This window comes from Gavialis gangeticus, unplaced genomic scaffold (genome assembly GCF_001723915.1).
Source record: "Gavialis gangeticus isolate Ggan-Ray unplaced genomic scaffold, GavGan_comp1, whole genome shotgun sequence".
Classification (NCBI taxonomy): Eukaryota; Metazoa; Chordata; order Crocodylia; family Gavialidae; genus Gavialis; species Gavialis gangeticus.
In genome coordinates this window covers 19,454,515-19,471,054 of record NW_017729014.1, presented here as the reverse complement: position 1 = coordinate 19,471,054, position 16,540 = coordinate 19,454,515, and the positions used below count along the sequence as shown (strand labels likewise).

Below are 16,540 nucleotides of genomic sequence, written 5' to 3'. Positions count from 1 at the left end.
GAGTTCCTCTGCCCTCAAGGACCCCAGTGCCTCTCCCACTAATCTCCTCATCTCAACAAAGTTGGCCCTCCTGAAGTCTAGGGCTACCGCCTTGCTGCGGGCCCTTGACACCCTACGCTGGATGGCGAATTCCAGCAAGCGATGATCACTATTGCCCAGGTGGTCAAGAACCTGGAGGCCCCTTACCAGGTCGTCACCTGCGGCCAGGACCAGGTCCAACAGGGCATCTCCTCTGGTGGGACTGTGCACCTCCTGAATCAAGTGGAGGTCCTGCATCTCAGCCAGAAACCTCTTGGAGCGGTCCATTTCCATTCTGAGTTGCACATGCTCTGCACAGCACAGTACTTAAGGTGGAGACCTGTCTAGAATTTGTAGCAGCCAGAGCTGGTAAATCAGGAGGCATTACATGAGAGGTTCTTCTGCTCCTGTTTCTAGCCATGCTAATTATTTCAGTTACCACTGAAGGGTACCCTATTTGCAGAATGGAAAGTCGAACTTGTTTCAAAACAATGGCTCTCCACACAACTCCCTTCTGAGGCTCTGAAAACTCCTCTCCATGCAACAAACTGAGAGACTGTGAAGTTTGTGAACAATTCAAAAGGCCCCAGTGAAACAGGGACACATCTGCCATTCCTCTTTCCAGCTGGAAGGTAGTCATCGACACTGCAATATCTTAAATGGAAGGATGTTCAAAACAGCTGAGGTTTGTCCACAGAAAAACGGTTTTCAAAACTGTGAGCAATGACACTAAAATGCATTCACGTATCATAAAGATGCCAAATGGTAAAACCCAATTCAAGGAGGACTAAAACACTTTTTTAATGGTGACTTTTATGGCAGACTGTGCAACAAACCTATCAAAAGAAAATGCTGTTCTACATCAGAGCTGGAATGAACCCCCAAGGGTCACCTCTTTAAATTGCCTTTTGTCTACATTAAAACATTCTTAAATTCATTCAAGCTTTCCCTTTCTAACCCTTTCAAAATCTTCATCATCATTCGTCTCTGGATCCCCTCCAGTTTCTTTATATCCTTCTTATAATGCTGTGCCCAGAACAGAGCACAGTACTCCAGCTCACAAGGCAAATTTTTGGCATATGGTGCGAAGGATGAAGACTTTTAGTCAAGACTATCCCAGCCGCCTTGAGGTAAAATAAAGGCCAAGTCTCTGGAACAAAAAAAATGATCTACAAAAGAAACGGATCAAAAAGCAAACATATGCATTTTTCTGTAGATCAACCCTGCACACGTGGCATATCAGTTCTTCAAGCAAGCCTGAAGACCAATTAACCTTTTGCACTGGATTCTGACAAACCACTAGGAAGATTACTAGAGTACTTGCAAAGCTGAAAGTCTCAGGCCTGAAGCTAAATTCTCTACTTCAAGTTTCCATTGTTTGTGCAGAGGTAGTGCATCATTACCCCAGGGCTTTTTTTTTTTTTTATGGTTACTTACATTGGAAGCAGGCCCCTGCTTTAATGCATTGCACATGAATTAAATGATCTGCTGTTAAAATGATGACAGAAGCATGAATTTCCTCGTTAAAGCCCAGAGAGTGAAAGTCAAACTAAACAAGGCCTCACAGTGCTGGCCAAGGTGTACAGAGGACAACCATTCTCAACAGGCTATTGTTTTCCTTGGCATGGCTGTCATGCACTGCAAGGCCACGACTAGAGTCAAAACCTTGGCCTCCATTTCACAGCTATGATTTAAAGTACTAGGACAACTTGCGATTAAATATTTGTCTGGGTCACCATAACCCCGGCCCAGTTGCTGTAAAACACTTAAAAATGGCATGCAAGACCCAACAACCATTTTCAAAAGCATATTTTTGCTTTCTGCCCAGTTTGTGTAGATCAAACCAAGCAGAAGGAAAAAAAAATCCAGGTCTATGGCAAATTCTCATTGCTGTGGTGGCACTGCAGGGGTTCCATTCTGCTCTGTGGACACATGCCCCTTTATTCCCTTGCCTGGCACAAACTCTCACAGAAATATGAACTGTATCATTCATTTTAGAGTCTGCATTGTTCATTTTATTACAGACAATGTCCATCCTGGAGGTGCTCACAGCGAAGCTACGCTGGTTGCCGTCAATATCTCATCTATTCTTACTAATGCTTGTAAGAATAGTCTTAGGCACCAACACTGTATGACGGTATCCTACCTAGCAACAGATTAATTGCTCTGACTTCCTCTGCAAAGGTTAAACAAGCTGCTGTGAAGAACCAGCCTTAACAGAAGTCTAATGCAGTAGCGACCAAGTGAAAAGTTACATGTTGTCAGAAAGCAGTCAAGACAAGAATCCAGTCATGAACACAAAACACAGGATCGCTCTCATACGGCTGCGCAGCTTGGGATGGAGAAGCATGGAAGACATCTTTTTGACAGAACAAGGAGCAAAGGTCTCAAATTGCAGCAAGGGAAGTTTAGGTTAGATATCAGGAAATGCTCTCTCACTAGGACGGTAGTAAAGCATTGGAACAGGTTCCCCAGAGAGGTAGTAGAGTCTCCATCCTTGGAGGTTTTCAAGACCTGGCTAGACAGAGCCTTGGCTGGGATGAACTAGTTGGGGATGGTCCTACTTTGAGCAGGAGGCTGGACTAGATGTGACCTCCTGAGGTCTCTTCCAACCCTATTTTTTCCTATGCCACAACCTGATTTTGTACAGCAGACAGCAGTAAAGTGAGCAAGTCTGCAAATGGCACTGCAAATAGATTAGATTGAATGTACACATACTTTCTGGACATCATAGGAGGAGGAGAGGGTCATAGGAGTTCAGGTTCCGCCACCCAAATGAAGCATTATGAGACTTGCATGGAAATCTAAATTCCTACTGAATGAAGCTTTTTCTTTCGGGGGCTTTATTGAGAGAACGTCTGCCATCAGCCAAAGTGCTCAATAACTACCTGGCAATCATTACAGCATTCCTTTTTCTACTGGACTGCAAATACACCTGCAAAAATGTAAGTGTTTATATAACATGGTGCACATCAGAGATTCTAACCCAGACCAAGCCTTTTAGGTGCTACCACAAGAGCACAAATAGAAAGGCTTCTTGTGTGTAAGATAGGCTAGTGCTAGCAAACTGTAGTACCTGTCTAGTAAGGCTCCCTCCAAGGTTCATGGTACCGGAACCAGTTTTGTTAGTCTGCAGCCACAGCATCACTGTAGAGGTCAACTTGTAATGAGCAGTACGACCACTGGACTTCTCCTGAGGTGGTGGGGGGAGAGAAGGTGCAGAGAGAAGTTAAAACTGAAAAACTAATCGGTAGCCACCCAGGGAGGGCCTGCCAGCAAAAGCAAGATGGAAAAGTATAACCAAAGTGGCACAAAAGCAAACATTTTAAAGAGGTTACACACACCATTTTTCTAAAAAACTGATCTGGTTAGAGCAGTTTAATCCCCTCCTCCCCCTGTGTGTTCCATTTTTACTACTGAATTAGTGATATTTATCTGCAAACTTGTAAAAAAAACCCACCACACACACGTGCGGTCAGATGCACATAAATGAACATATTCTCAAGCCTTCTGGAATCCTTCTGATTAGAGCCCTGACTTATCTGTCTCCAGATTGCTTCAGGGGATTTTTCAAAAATTAACAAGAGAAAGAGGTTTACAGGCCCAATACAATATTGCATTGTTCAGCTGAGCACCTGTGCTTGTTAACTGTCTGGAATTAACTGGGTTTTGTTTTCATTTAAGAGTATCAGCTGCCCTAGAGGCATTACCTGAACTTCCACCACATGGATGGAATCCCAGCATCCCTTAATCTTCTTTGATCCGTCTCCAGCTTTCTTAATGAGGATCACACCAGCAAAGCCATGATCCAGATCCCAGAGGTAGACAGAGGAGACTCCACCTTCAAAATACCTGCAGGAAGAATGTTAAAAATTGAGGAAGACTGAAGCCAGAGAGACTCAGGATGGACACACACACACACAGGGCAAATTTCAAAAAGACTGCTTGAGGGCATCCACGATACCCAGGGCCTTAACAATTCAAATCATTTTACAATACACATTTGTTCTAATAAAATGCGATCATACATTTCTCTCAAGGAGAATGAAAACTTTACATTAGTTGATAATAAACAGCTATAGTTACAGATTTCTACACTACCTGAGCAAAACAATTCTTCTGATTCCAACTAACTAGAACAGCTGTTCAAAGAGCAAATTACAAAACTAAGCTGAAAGTAAAGCTGAACTTTACAGCTTAGTTTTTCCTTGCCTCTGTACTGGGAGTCCGGATGTTCTTTATAGCAAGGAGTTTGCTAATTAAGACAAAAGGGAGCAAGAAAGTGGCTTTATGCTGCAGTGTGAAGAAAGCTGACTGTTTGATTTATTCCAATCAGAGTTTAATTGAAACCAATGGTTTTTGAAAATAAAGGACTACTGACTAGATCTAAATGGGTCAGTCTACTGGGAATGTGCTTGCAAGTTGGTATGCAACAAGGAGCAAATTAAAAATGCTGACACTCTTCTCTTTGATGGTCAAAAGAAAAATTTTTGCAAAACTGTCAAAACTAGTATTTCTGTAGAACTCCCCCCCTCTGCTTTCTTTACATCTTCTGTATTGGGTCAGTCATGCACATGGTAGATGAATCACTGATTCTCACCTGTAAGCTTGGAGGATGGGAAGTGTAAGATGAACTTTTTAACTTTTAGTTGACTGAAGCTACCAGCAATAAGCATTGCAACAAGGTAACTCAGATTTCCCCTCTACCCCACCCTCCAGCCAAGCAAGGAGCTGTAATGAATCTCTCTCTTGAAGCAGATGACCTAAAAAGACTATTCTCCCCCAACCTAACAAAACACACAAAGCCTCACTTCTCTGGGATAACACAGAAGTTATCACAGTTCCTCTAAATTTTGTATAGGCATGTCTGTCTCTCTGAGTTTCAATAATTTAGCCCACATTGTAGGTCTTATCTTACCAATTCAGATGACAAAATATAAATTCAATCAGGGGTTTTGGGTTTTTTTTGCTACGTTGCTTGACAAACATCTCCGTTCGCCATCTCTTAGTCATGAGTAGTGGTGCACACAATCGTTCCAAACTCCTGATTGTTCGTAATCAAAAACAGTTGGATTTTAAGGCTACTTTTTTGTTACAGGTGCAGTGGCCAAAAGTGCTAGAAGACAAGGATTTACGTAGCTGTTGAATTCTATTTGAGACAGAGAACTCTTATGCTCACGCCATTCACTTGTGAATGCACATAATAGCTGAAAAATGTGTGTCTGGAAGAAACCAAAAGCATAAAGTGCAGGCAGGCTAGGACAGAGGTCAGCACCCTGCAGACGTGGGGCTTCAGCCATGGGACTGCTCACTGCGCTGTGGGTCCCAGGGCCCGTTCACTCACCTCTGGATCCGTTCCAGCCCACAGCTGCAAAAAGGTAAGTGAAGAGGCTGTTTGGGCTACAGCTCTCAGTAGGCAGAGAAAGAAAACCTCTTGCAGCTTACAGTTTTTCACCCTCAATATAACACCTTTTGAGCAGAGCACTCATTAACAAATGGTTTCGTACTGCTCACCCTCAGCAGAAAAGGAAAACACGGATCTATGAGTAATGTGTGAGAACGGGTATTTGTCAACTGCACTCAAGGTGCTACGCAAGGCAGATTTTGGATATAGGATTAAAACATAGGGAGAATTCTAAAAGGGAAAGCACTCTTAGAAAAGGGAGGATCTAATGGGACCTCAAGTGCCACACACGAGTATGGAAAGAGAATTTATTAGAAAGAAATGCCATGAGATCCAAGCAAACCTATCTGCACCATGCAGCCCACAGCTGCTTTTCTTCTGAACAAGCAGCAACGAACCCTGCCCAAATCTACACTTATGCACCACTTTGCCGAAGAATGCTGAAACCAGGGAGCTTGGTCGTAACTGCACAACAGCAGCGTTTCTTTTCTAACAGGCGCCCATCACTATTCACCAGCGAGCACAGACTTGGCATTTAGTAGCAAACAGGCATAGCTCTGTCCACGGCATTTCATTATCTGGTGATATTACCCTGATATTGCCCCTGCTAGAAACGAAAAGCCTTGGCAGGCATAAGCCAGCATAGTGCTGGGTTACAGAAACCTTCTACCGTGTTCAAGAGCAGGCTCACTTTTGCACTGATCAGAAGGCACAAGTTCCAACCTGACTGACACTTCTTTGTAGAAGAGGGCAGCAGGGCTCAAAGGTTAGGGAATAAGCACAACCCTCTACCTTCATAACAAGTGTGGTACAAAAACCCCTCAAAACAGAGCAGGCAGTCCATGAGAATACTGTGGGGCACACAGACAGTTTCCCCATTACACATTTTACGAGCATGAAACGTTAATTAAGAGAGGAGCTACAACAAGTTTCTTGGAAATGTATTATTACCTACTGTACTTTGATCCCAACGACATGAAACAGGAAAAAATATATATGTATTTTTATGCGGTTCACATTTATGAGATTTTACATAAAGGCTTTTGTGGGTATTTTAAGAATGTGCTAAAATGTTGTCTGAAACCACATAAAACCATCTGAAGAACCTCCTGCCAGAACTAACAGAACACACATGGAAACACTTTAACTAGCCTTTGTATATTTAATGAATCAAATATAGTATTAATATTGTTTTAAATACTAACATGCTATTTCAATAAAGTTCCATGGTCAGAGCCAGCTTAGCCAGGTTGAGACCTAATAACAATGCACACAATTGAATGCAGTCGCCTTCGAGACGTGCTGAATGTCTTGCATCTTCCCCAAAGCATCTACTACTGGCTTTTGTTGGCTAGTTTCCTGATTAGTTGGACATCGGGTCCCATTCAGTCTGAACATTCCTACATCCTTATGCAAATTTGGTGCCTCCCTCAAACCTCCCAAAGGAGACACATCTTTAAAAAAAACCCCAAAACACAAACAAACCATTAACAGCAGGGAACTCGGCTTTGCTCTGTTGAAGGGGTGGAATCTCACCGGACTGCAGCTGGCTTTAGAGCAGTGCAAATTAGCAATACAACAATAAAAACAAAATTAAAAAAAACAGCCCATTGGTTGCATTGGCCAACCACTTCCCCGTACTGGAGATCAAAAGGCCTGAGCCAGTGACGCACATCCCAGCATTGTGGAGGATTCGGAGGGCAACCAATGTTCAGTAATGACTTTTGGAACGGCTGCTCCAAGACTTGGGTTTCTGGAAACATTTACTACACGTAAGAGTTTGATCCCTGGAGTTACTTAGGAAGCAGCGGGTCCAATAGCATCAATAATTCCCTCCCCAGAAAATTCAGAGTAACATGTCATTTTTCATGGGAAGTTGCTTCCAGTTTGAATGTCACAGTCAGATGCACAGGATTTACACCCATGACTCTTCAACCACAGACCGCCTGGAAAACACCTTTTAACACGCACACAAAAAGGCAGTCACATACCAAACTGACCTACTTTATATGTGTGAATATAAAAGAAAATATTTTAAGCTAAGAGCGATCCAAAGCTTTATGAAGTGTTTGAAGTTTAGGTGGGTGGAGACACAGGATGAAAAACTTGTTTAAAGAACTCAAGATGTAACCATGAAACAGAACTTGGGCTTTGCCAGGATGAAGTTATAAATTCAAGAGGGACTTGAGAGGGGTGGAAACCCACCCTCCCTTCCCATTTCCCAGCAACATCTCAAAAAAAGAGGACAGGTCAACCAGTTTACCTTACCATGATTAGTAATGACACACTTAGGTTTCCAATGGCACCATTTCCCACAACAACACTTGCACCAAATGCCAGACTAATACACCAGGAAAATGAGTTTATACCACACAGCAATAAAAACAGAACGATGGCTCTCCAATTCACTAAACCCAAGTCACTTATCCATAAAAACACTCATGCATTTTCCAGCAGGTACTCCAGTGCCAAAGACAGCGGGTGGGTTTTTTGTATCTGGCTTACAGTTCTTGCAACCCTAAACCACAAAAATGCAATGCTAAGTACCAATACCTGGAATTACAGACTGGTTTATGAAAGCCTTTAAACACGTTAAATGGTGTCTCAGCTTGGTTATGGTAAAGTGGCACTACCCAATTTTAGTCTTCTAGAGAATTATATGGATACTTCTTTTGACCGCAGTGTGTAACAAGCAGTTATTCGGTGCAGAGACATCTTGAAGTTTAATCGATGCAGACAGTATTCCTTTGCAGATTCATTACAGCTATACCTGTTAAAATCACCAGGGGGACCTCTGTTTTTCTGGTAGCTCTAGTAAGTGCCTTTGATTTCACTGGTTTTGAAGGCAGATATTTCACTGGTCGTTAGGACAGCTGACCACATACCAGCAACAAGTTAAATAGAAATTTTCACCTCTCAGACAAAAGTGCAAGTGAAGAACAAAGAAAGCAAGGCGTTTCAGCAAGGGAAGAGATGCTGCCAGGCCATTTATTCAGATTGACTTCATCCTACTTTTTTAAGCCTGGAAAAAGCCATCATGGCAAAAAAACAAGAACTTGAGGCCATCCTACCACTGACATTTTCTCCATCCCACACCTCCAGCATGAGAAAAATCAAGAATGCTTCATCAACAAAAGCAGACATCAAAATGTACAAAACAATCCAATACAAGGAACTACAACAAAATTATTTTAATATATATATTTTTATTAACAACCTAATAACCAGTGAAATTGCTACCTTTAAAAATAAATCTATCTATCGATCTATATCACTATAGATCTATATCCTATGACCCCAGCTGACTTCCTGCCCTTTGGGCAGGGGGCTGGACTCGATGATCTTCTGAGGTCCCTTCCAGCCCTAATGTCTATGAAATCTATATAAAATATAGATCTCTCTCTCTCTCCAAGACATCTATCAATACAGATCTATACATCTCTACACACACACACACACACACACACACACACACACACACACTATAATATGCCCAACCAATACATAGTTGGGAGGAAGGTGTGTGCATGTGTAAAAAAAAAAGTAAAATAAAAGCCCAATTATCATCTTTTTTCTTTTACTAGTTTGAGTGGAAACAAATTAAAATTCCTTTCTCCCCCGCCTCACATCTTTCACACCCCATCACCATACCCACAAAAAAGTTACTTGAGGATGTTATTCAACAACTTAAACAAAAAACAACAAAAAAACCAAAGTAGGATATTTGCACACTCAGCCCAGCTGTTTTTCACCACAACTTAATGAACACATCCGCAAATATGCCTGTGGACTCTGTACAGGTATTTTACAGAAATTCTTTCCAGCGTACACAGGTGCAACAGTCCCTTGAGCAAACATACCAATCAAATTAGGTATGTGCAACTTCAGTACCAGTTACACTTAAAAGTGCACATCTGGACTGCGGCTGGATGACTGGAATTGCAAGGAGAGCTGTAAAAGAGCAGTAATTCTGCAAACTAGGAGAAAAGGATCCAAACAATGGCAGCCAGACTGCCAAATCTCCCAGAACCGCTGGATTTTGTGCTTTTGGTACCTCACAACAGACAAATAACAACAGCGCACAGATTTCCCAACTGTCTCATTGTTCAAAGTATTTTGAACTTTAGTGGCCAAAGCCTCTTTGAGAAGCCACCTGGAGACAGAGTACCATTAGCAAAAACTGCCGTCTTGCAATACCTGGGGCTGTCTTGTAATGTCCATCTCCAGTTGCAGAACTGGTTCATTAAACAGCAAGAGGTAGCAACTGCTTGTAAGCCTTTCACCTCCATGTAACATTTTGCTCTATAAAAGGCAGTCTTTTTTAACTTAATCTGTCAAAGTTTAGATTCTGCAAACTACAGCTGCAACTTGGCTATTCTAAAAAAGGAGTGAGAGCATACATTTGAGGTTACCAAAAGATTTTGGGGCCACATTTCTTTCAGGACCCTAAAATTGAGTGGAGGATCTTCTCCTTTCATCTAGGGGAATTAACAGAAGCATAATGCAAAATTAGGGAGCTTCGTTAAGCTGTTTTGTAAGCGTACAGAAAGACGCTGTACCTTTTCTAGATCCTGCCTCTCCTAAGAGTGCTTTCCCTTTCATAATTCTCCCTACGTATTAATTCTACATCCAAAGTCTGTCATCCTCTGCTAGAAATCAGGCCTGGAACCAGGGCTTCCAAATCAAACCAGACTGGATAATTCAGGAGTACCACTGTCTGCTCCATCTGTTATGAAAGTGGGAGTGGAGGACAACTCGTGTTGCTGCCATGTGGAAAGATACAATAAGCCTAGAGTGAGGTCTCAGCAAATCCACCAGCCATTCAGCTTTACCAAATGCCATCTTCTCCATACTTACACTTGTCATCTATGAATATTTTCTTCCCACTGGAACAAACTGAACATTGAAATGTATTTGGCAAAAGGAGAGCCTAAAACAACATGAGTCTGTGCACTGGTTATTCAGTTTTTATTGAAGTCTGTGCTAAGTGCATATTTCATTTATGATATACAAATTCGTACATCATGTTTATTCTTAACCAGTCAGGCTACAAGATTGAAGACTTTCTCTGGAGTTATCCTATTTATTCATTTAAAACAATATACTTTTAAGCACATTGTGGGGGAGGCAGAGGCACAGAGTGCAGCTTTTCTATTATCACGGCAAGAAACTGGTTTGGAGAGGAAACTCTGGATCAAGAACAGGCTAAAACATGCATGGCAAAGGGTAACTATGAAGAACAACACAGTGATGCATGGCAGTCCTATCGCACATGCAGAGTCAATTGTGTTAGGTCAGTTTGTCAGTGTTGTAACAAGGAAGGTGGCATACATAGACTACAAAACACAGAAGATCTTTAAACCCAGTTTAAAAAAGTTAAGGAAGTTGAGAGAATTCAGGGAAAAGAACCGAAACCAACCATGACGCAGGATGCACTGATTTCAAAACAAAAAATTCAGAATTTAATACTTATGTCCTGCTTAGGAAGTGGCTGAGCAGCAGAGAGGGGAAAACATAAGAGCATTTACAGATAGAGAGTGAAATATCAACAACAGAGCATTTCTGCATGGGGAAAAACCCCCCAGCAAACAGCAAAAACTAGAGAAAGGCAAACAAAAAATTTGTGCAACTATTACAAAAGGTTTTGATTAGCGAAGTGGAATGGTTTCCCTGGGAAGTGGCAGAAAACCAGTTATTGCTAAGGTCCATTAACTGACACTAGGAATGTGGACTGTGAGGACAAATGTTGCACAACCAGCAACGACCTCTTAACCGAACCTCTCCCAATGTTCAGATTTTGTAACACTACAGATAGTACAACACGGGAATCCAAGGGAGAGAAGAATTGCTCTAATGAGAATCAAAGGCCGCAAAAGGCAAGTCAGAAGGGAGTCTGTACACTGATGGACCAAAAATGAAGCACTAGAGGAAAAAAAAAAAAAAAAGATCTGATCCACAGCAGTTAAATCTGCATCTCACTTGACTCCTCTTCTAAACCCACCCCAACCACTGCCAAGGGGTCTCCTATTACACTTTGAGCTGACTATAGGCAAATGCAGTAAGAACCCCTACCCAGCCCCATCTCGCTGCGTGCTCTCCTCATCTGAAATTTGCTGGTGTAAACACTGTGTTTTAAATTTTATAAGCACGCAAACATTAGTGACATGCATCTTGGCAATTTAAGCCAGTCTTATGATGCCTCATCTTGTACTTATCAGTCGGGCCCAGAGGCAAAAGTCTCATGGATGACATAATCCTGATGTCACACCCTATTGTGCAAAGTCCCAGCCAGCAGTGGGATGGAAAATCAGGTTTCCTTAGTGCTGGGATGCATAACAAATGCATCTGGATTCAATCTGCAGAGCCCTTGCTGTGAAAACCACAGTAACTATCATGCCCTAAGAGAAAGCCATCACAAAGGGCTAGTAACCATTAATGAGGAACAGTGAGCTAATGGCAATAAAGTTACTTCAAAGCTTTCCCTTGGTTTGCAGTTTGCACAAACTGGGTTTACATCTACACCAAGACAGAACACTTACATCAAGAGCTCACAGCTGCCTAATCACTTTGAGGATTGAAAGTTGCACTGTAGGCTGCAGCCATCTGAGCTTCAGTGACTGGTCCCCCACGCACAGATGACGGCATGGGGACCAGTAGTTCATCTGTTAAAACTACATACTAATTATGCCTTTGACACCTGGTAACATGCCTTTTAATATGTTTAGCAGAATCCAATCTGTTCCATATACTAAACCAACACAGTTGGTTAAACATGCAAAATACTGACACTGCTGGTAGTGCTGCAAATGAACCAAGTATTTTCCATGCACGAAAGAACCAAACTATCCACCCCCCCCAAAATGGTTTGTAGTCCAAGGACCAACGCACCAAGTAAAGGAAGCGTGCAAGCCTCTGGCATTCAGCAAGCATCACAGCAGAGCCCAGTCTGTAGGAGACATCCATGCAGAGCACACTGACACTGCAAGCACAATATCTGCTCTTTGAACAGGGTAGGTGGACAAGGGCTGGAGCCATGGGTAGAACAAAAGGGGAGGCCCAAAGCAGAGCAAGATAAAGATGGGAGGGGAAATTCTTTGAAACTGGCTACAAGAAAATGAACAGGCAGAGACGGCCAAGTCAGAGGGATTCAAAGGTGATGTTGCAAAAAGTCACCAATAACAGTAAATGAAGCCCATATAAAAGGAATTAAAATGAAGGTAGAGTTGACGGACCAGACTCCAAAAGGAAAGGCAAGATGTCAACCTCCATACGTCAATGGGATTTCCCTCTTGTTTGTGATCAGTAGCCACCTGAATCCATGTAAAAGAAAGCTCTTGTGCCTGTGCACATCCTCAAATCATACACTGAAGGAATATTATTGAAGCAATCCTTTTTTTTTTCTTCCTTTCATCTTAAGGAAGGAGTTGTGGATCTTTCTACCCATACTGCAATATTATCTGAAAGACGGGTGTCAGCATCTGTTTTAATACAAGGACTTTCTGAAGCACTAACTCCGCTGCAGGTATAATACAATAAAATAATACACGAGGAGGCATTTCCCTCCCCCAAGCACTCTCCTAGTCTTCCAAAAAGACATCACATGCTACCAGTGATTTACTCTGCCTCTCAATTTAACCATCTAGGAAATGGGTTCAATGCTTAATTTGTTACCTGTAAAAGTACTTTGAGTGCCTTTGACAGAAAGCACGATGAACTATTAGACAGCAAATGCTTGAAGAAACATGGCGACTAAGATGAGAACATTTTGTGGTTTTCTTTGCCAGAAAGAAAACATTAGTAAAAGTAGGACTTAAGCCAAGAAATTGAGAGGTAAGGAAAAACGTCCTCCAAGGTGGATGCCAGCTTCCATCTTGCTGATGCAGTCAAACCTGCCAAAATATGCCTTCATGAAAAACTTCTTCTAGAAAGAAACAAAACCAGAGGTACCCCTTCTGCAGGGAGGAATTAAAGCATTGATTATCTTTAATCCAAAACAACAGAACATGGAATGTAATATAGATTGATTTATCTGGACTCCCTGGTCCTCATTATGCTTTGATTTCAATCAACTCCACATACACACATCAACTTACGGGCAATAAATTGTAACCACGTGTTTGAAGGCATTATCTGCTCAGTGTGGGAAGAGTGCGCCAAGGATCTAGCTGAATGGGATATGTTAGACTCCATATGGGAATAATAACTTACTGAACAAAAGCATACCAGGGCCCTAGCTTTAGGCAGTGTATGAGTTAAACCTGGCAGCAAAAGATCAAAACCAAAGTTCCCATTTGGAAGTCACGTGCATGTCTGTTAACGACATGATTTTAAGAACATTTTATTTTTATTCCTTGCTTTGTATCTTCCCCAGATTGAATACACTGTAGACCAAAATTACTTCCTCTTTGACCCAAACCAAGTTCAGCTCCAGTCTCCAAAAGTAAGACAACGTAATGCCAATACTACCGACCTAACAAGAGGTTTTCCCCCTGCCACTCCTCTTCCCCTGCTTCAATTTTCTTAGATTTGCAAAGTAAAAGATGCACAGGCAACTGCTTGAAGCGTTTCTGTAAAAGTGGACTTTAAGGGAAACAGAAACACTTATATGAAGACTCTCTTGGATAAGGACAAGCCATAGTGTATTACAGATATCTGAAAAACACAAATGGCAAAAAGCACAATTAAAAGGAAGTAACGCTGAAAAATTATGAAAGGTTAAACTGCTTTAGGAAGACGTCCAGACAGAAAGCACTTTACAACTGGGATATTGCTTGTAGCCACACTGGTCTAAGGACATGGGCAGAAAAGGTTCTTTGGGTAAATCTGATATTTAGTTGGTCTAATAAAAGATACTGGATTTACCCAAAGAAACTTGTTTGCAAACTGGAAGACTTCACGTGAGTGGAAGATTGGCCACTCCTGGAGTTATTTAACAACAGACCGGACAGAGCACGAGACACATGATTGTAGGGAACAAGTCTGAGGAGTCCATAGCCTAATGGCCTCAAGCATCTATGGCTCCAACCAATTCATTACCAAACCAAATTCTCCAAACAGCGTTTCAGAGTGAAGTGCTGTCAAATGAACTGTCAGCTTATATTTTAGGCAATAGAAAAACTTAAGGCTACCACCCGTGACCACATGAGGAGATACACACACACGCACTTGCATTAGATTATATCTAGATCTAGATATTTTTAAATAAGAAGCACCAACTGCTGCCCTTTAACAATGCCCACTCAACAGGTGTTCATTCTGTTGAGCAATAGCCAAATAGGTTCTGATAACTCACTAATGTAGATGGTTTATTACGCCACCTGGTTACAGCGGTAATCTAAAAGCAGCTCTAGGGTGTGGGCTGCACAGTAATGACTAGGAAACCCCCACGCAGCCAAGTCAGTGGAGAAAGTCTGAGCTGAAGTTTATGCAGTATCATGATTAATAAAAACCAAACCCCAACAGCAGGGGACTCTGAACTCTACTTTGTCTGACAGCAGGTTGGGAATGACACCTTATCACAAACTCATTTCTCATTAAAACAATAAAAGTGCGCATCTCCCCCCGCCCCCCCATCCCACCTCCAGCAAGAGGCAGTGGAATAATCAGTCCAAGATTTCTTTTGAAGTCAGGGAATGAAGTATATGCCATGCAAAGTGAACTCCAAGAAGCTAAAGCTTGCAAGGCACCACTTTGTTCCAAGTCAAGAAAGGTTTTCGCTTTTTCTCCATTCTATTATTTTGGCCTGCAGTCTCTGGCCTACAATCTCAGGCAGAAATCCATTGCACTCTGTGACAGCAACAGTTTCAGACAACTGCTTATTAGCAACAGAACCGCAAAGCCAAATTTTGAAAGGACTGAAACATATGACACAGAATTTGAGTTAATGATGCCCGAGAAGAGACTCTCCTCAGTGCTCACTTCCCGTTCAGTATCAGAGATCATTTGGCAGTAATCTGTACTTTCTTGTACCCATCATCTGTAGTAGGATTCATGGCATACACTGATTTTCCTATTTTAAGTCTTCTGCACAACTGATCTTAATTCCCTCACTTTAGAATCAGCAAGGAAGCAGAACATTCTGTACTTTCCGTATTTGGGGGCTGTAAATAAAGCAAACCAGCAGCCTGGAAGGCTGCAAGTATAAAGGCAATGCAATAACTCCAGAGTACTTCAAATGATGAAGATAACAGCAAATCCACAGACTTCTTTCAGCAAGACCCAATGTGAACCTTCACTGCTGGGGAAGTAAAGTCACTTAACTGCCTGGGGAAACAAACATACTGAAGTTTGCATTTCTGCTTCTCTCAAATTAAGAAAAAAAGTTCTACTTGAGGTTTCAATTTTGCTAATCATCATGGCTAATGTAACAAGTGTGTCATCCCTCCGGCACAAACATAACAGTGTGACTGTTTCAGGTTGCACTTTCAAGTACTGCATGCAACACATCTACAATATACTCAGCACCTGCTGCAAATAGAACCAGAGATTCTTACCTGTCACCCCAGCAGTTTGGGGGCTCTCAGCCTCTTTGCTTACAATGCTCTGTTTACAACCACAGTGCAAGCAATGGCAAGATATCACTTATTTACTGAACAAAAATTGCAGAGTGAAGTGTAGGTAAAATACGTCTCACTAGCAACGAAGGACTTGCCTCTCTAGGTCAGGCCCAGCACACTGCAGCAGGGAAAATGGAAGTTTCTGCAGTTTAATTCAAAAGTTATTCAAAGTGATCGTAAGAACCTAGGACAGGATCAGACCAATGGTCCATCTAGCCCAGTAACCTGGTCTCCAACAGGGGCAGAACCAGATGCTTTAGAGGAAGAGCACTGAACCAGGTATATCTAAAGCGATCATTATGTTCCTTAGCATCCATCATCATTGGTTTAGAGATGCCAGAAGCCACATCTCTTCACTGCTTAATAGCTATTAATAGATTTATCATACTGGAATGCGTCTAGTCTAGGGCTTCTCAACCTTCTTAGCCTCAAGGAACCTCTCAGAAGTGCCAGCTCTTAGTTTTAATCCCTTTTTTAACTACAGAAAAATAATAGCGCAATTCTGCTGCTGCAAAACACTCAGAAAGAGCATAACAGGTCAAAATGCATTGACACTGTTTCC

General features: G+C 42.0%; 1 protein-coding gene across 2 annotated transcripts in view; it reads right to left on the bottom strand.

The window, feature by feature from the left end:
• Window positions 1-16,540, bottom strand: part of CAPZB (capping actin protein of muscle Z-line beta subunit) — a 108,660-nt gene that overhangs the window by 12,634 nt on the left and 79,486 nt on the right. For both annotated transcript variants that reach the window (XM_019511911.1, XM_019511912.1), the window contains exons 5-6: window positions 3,729-3,870; window positions 3,095-3,211 (exon numbers count right to left, since the gene is read on the bottom strand). In XM_019511911.1, the coding sequence (XP_019367456.1) occupies window positions 3,095-3,211; window positions 3,729-3,870 (259 nt within the window). The remainder of the gene's footprint in view (window positions 1-3,094; window positions 3,212-3,728; window positions 3,871-16,540) is intronic.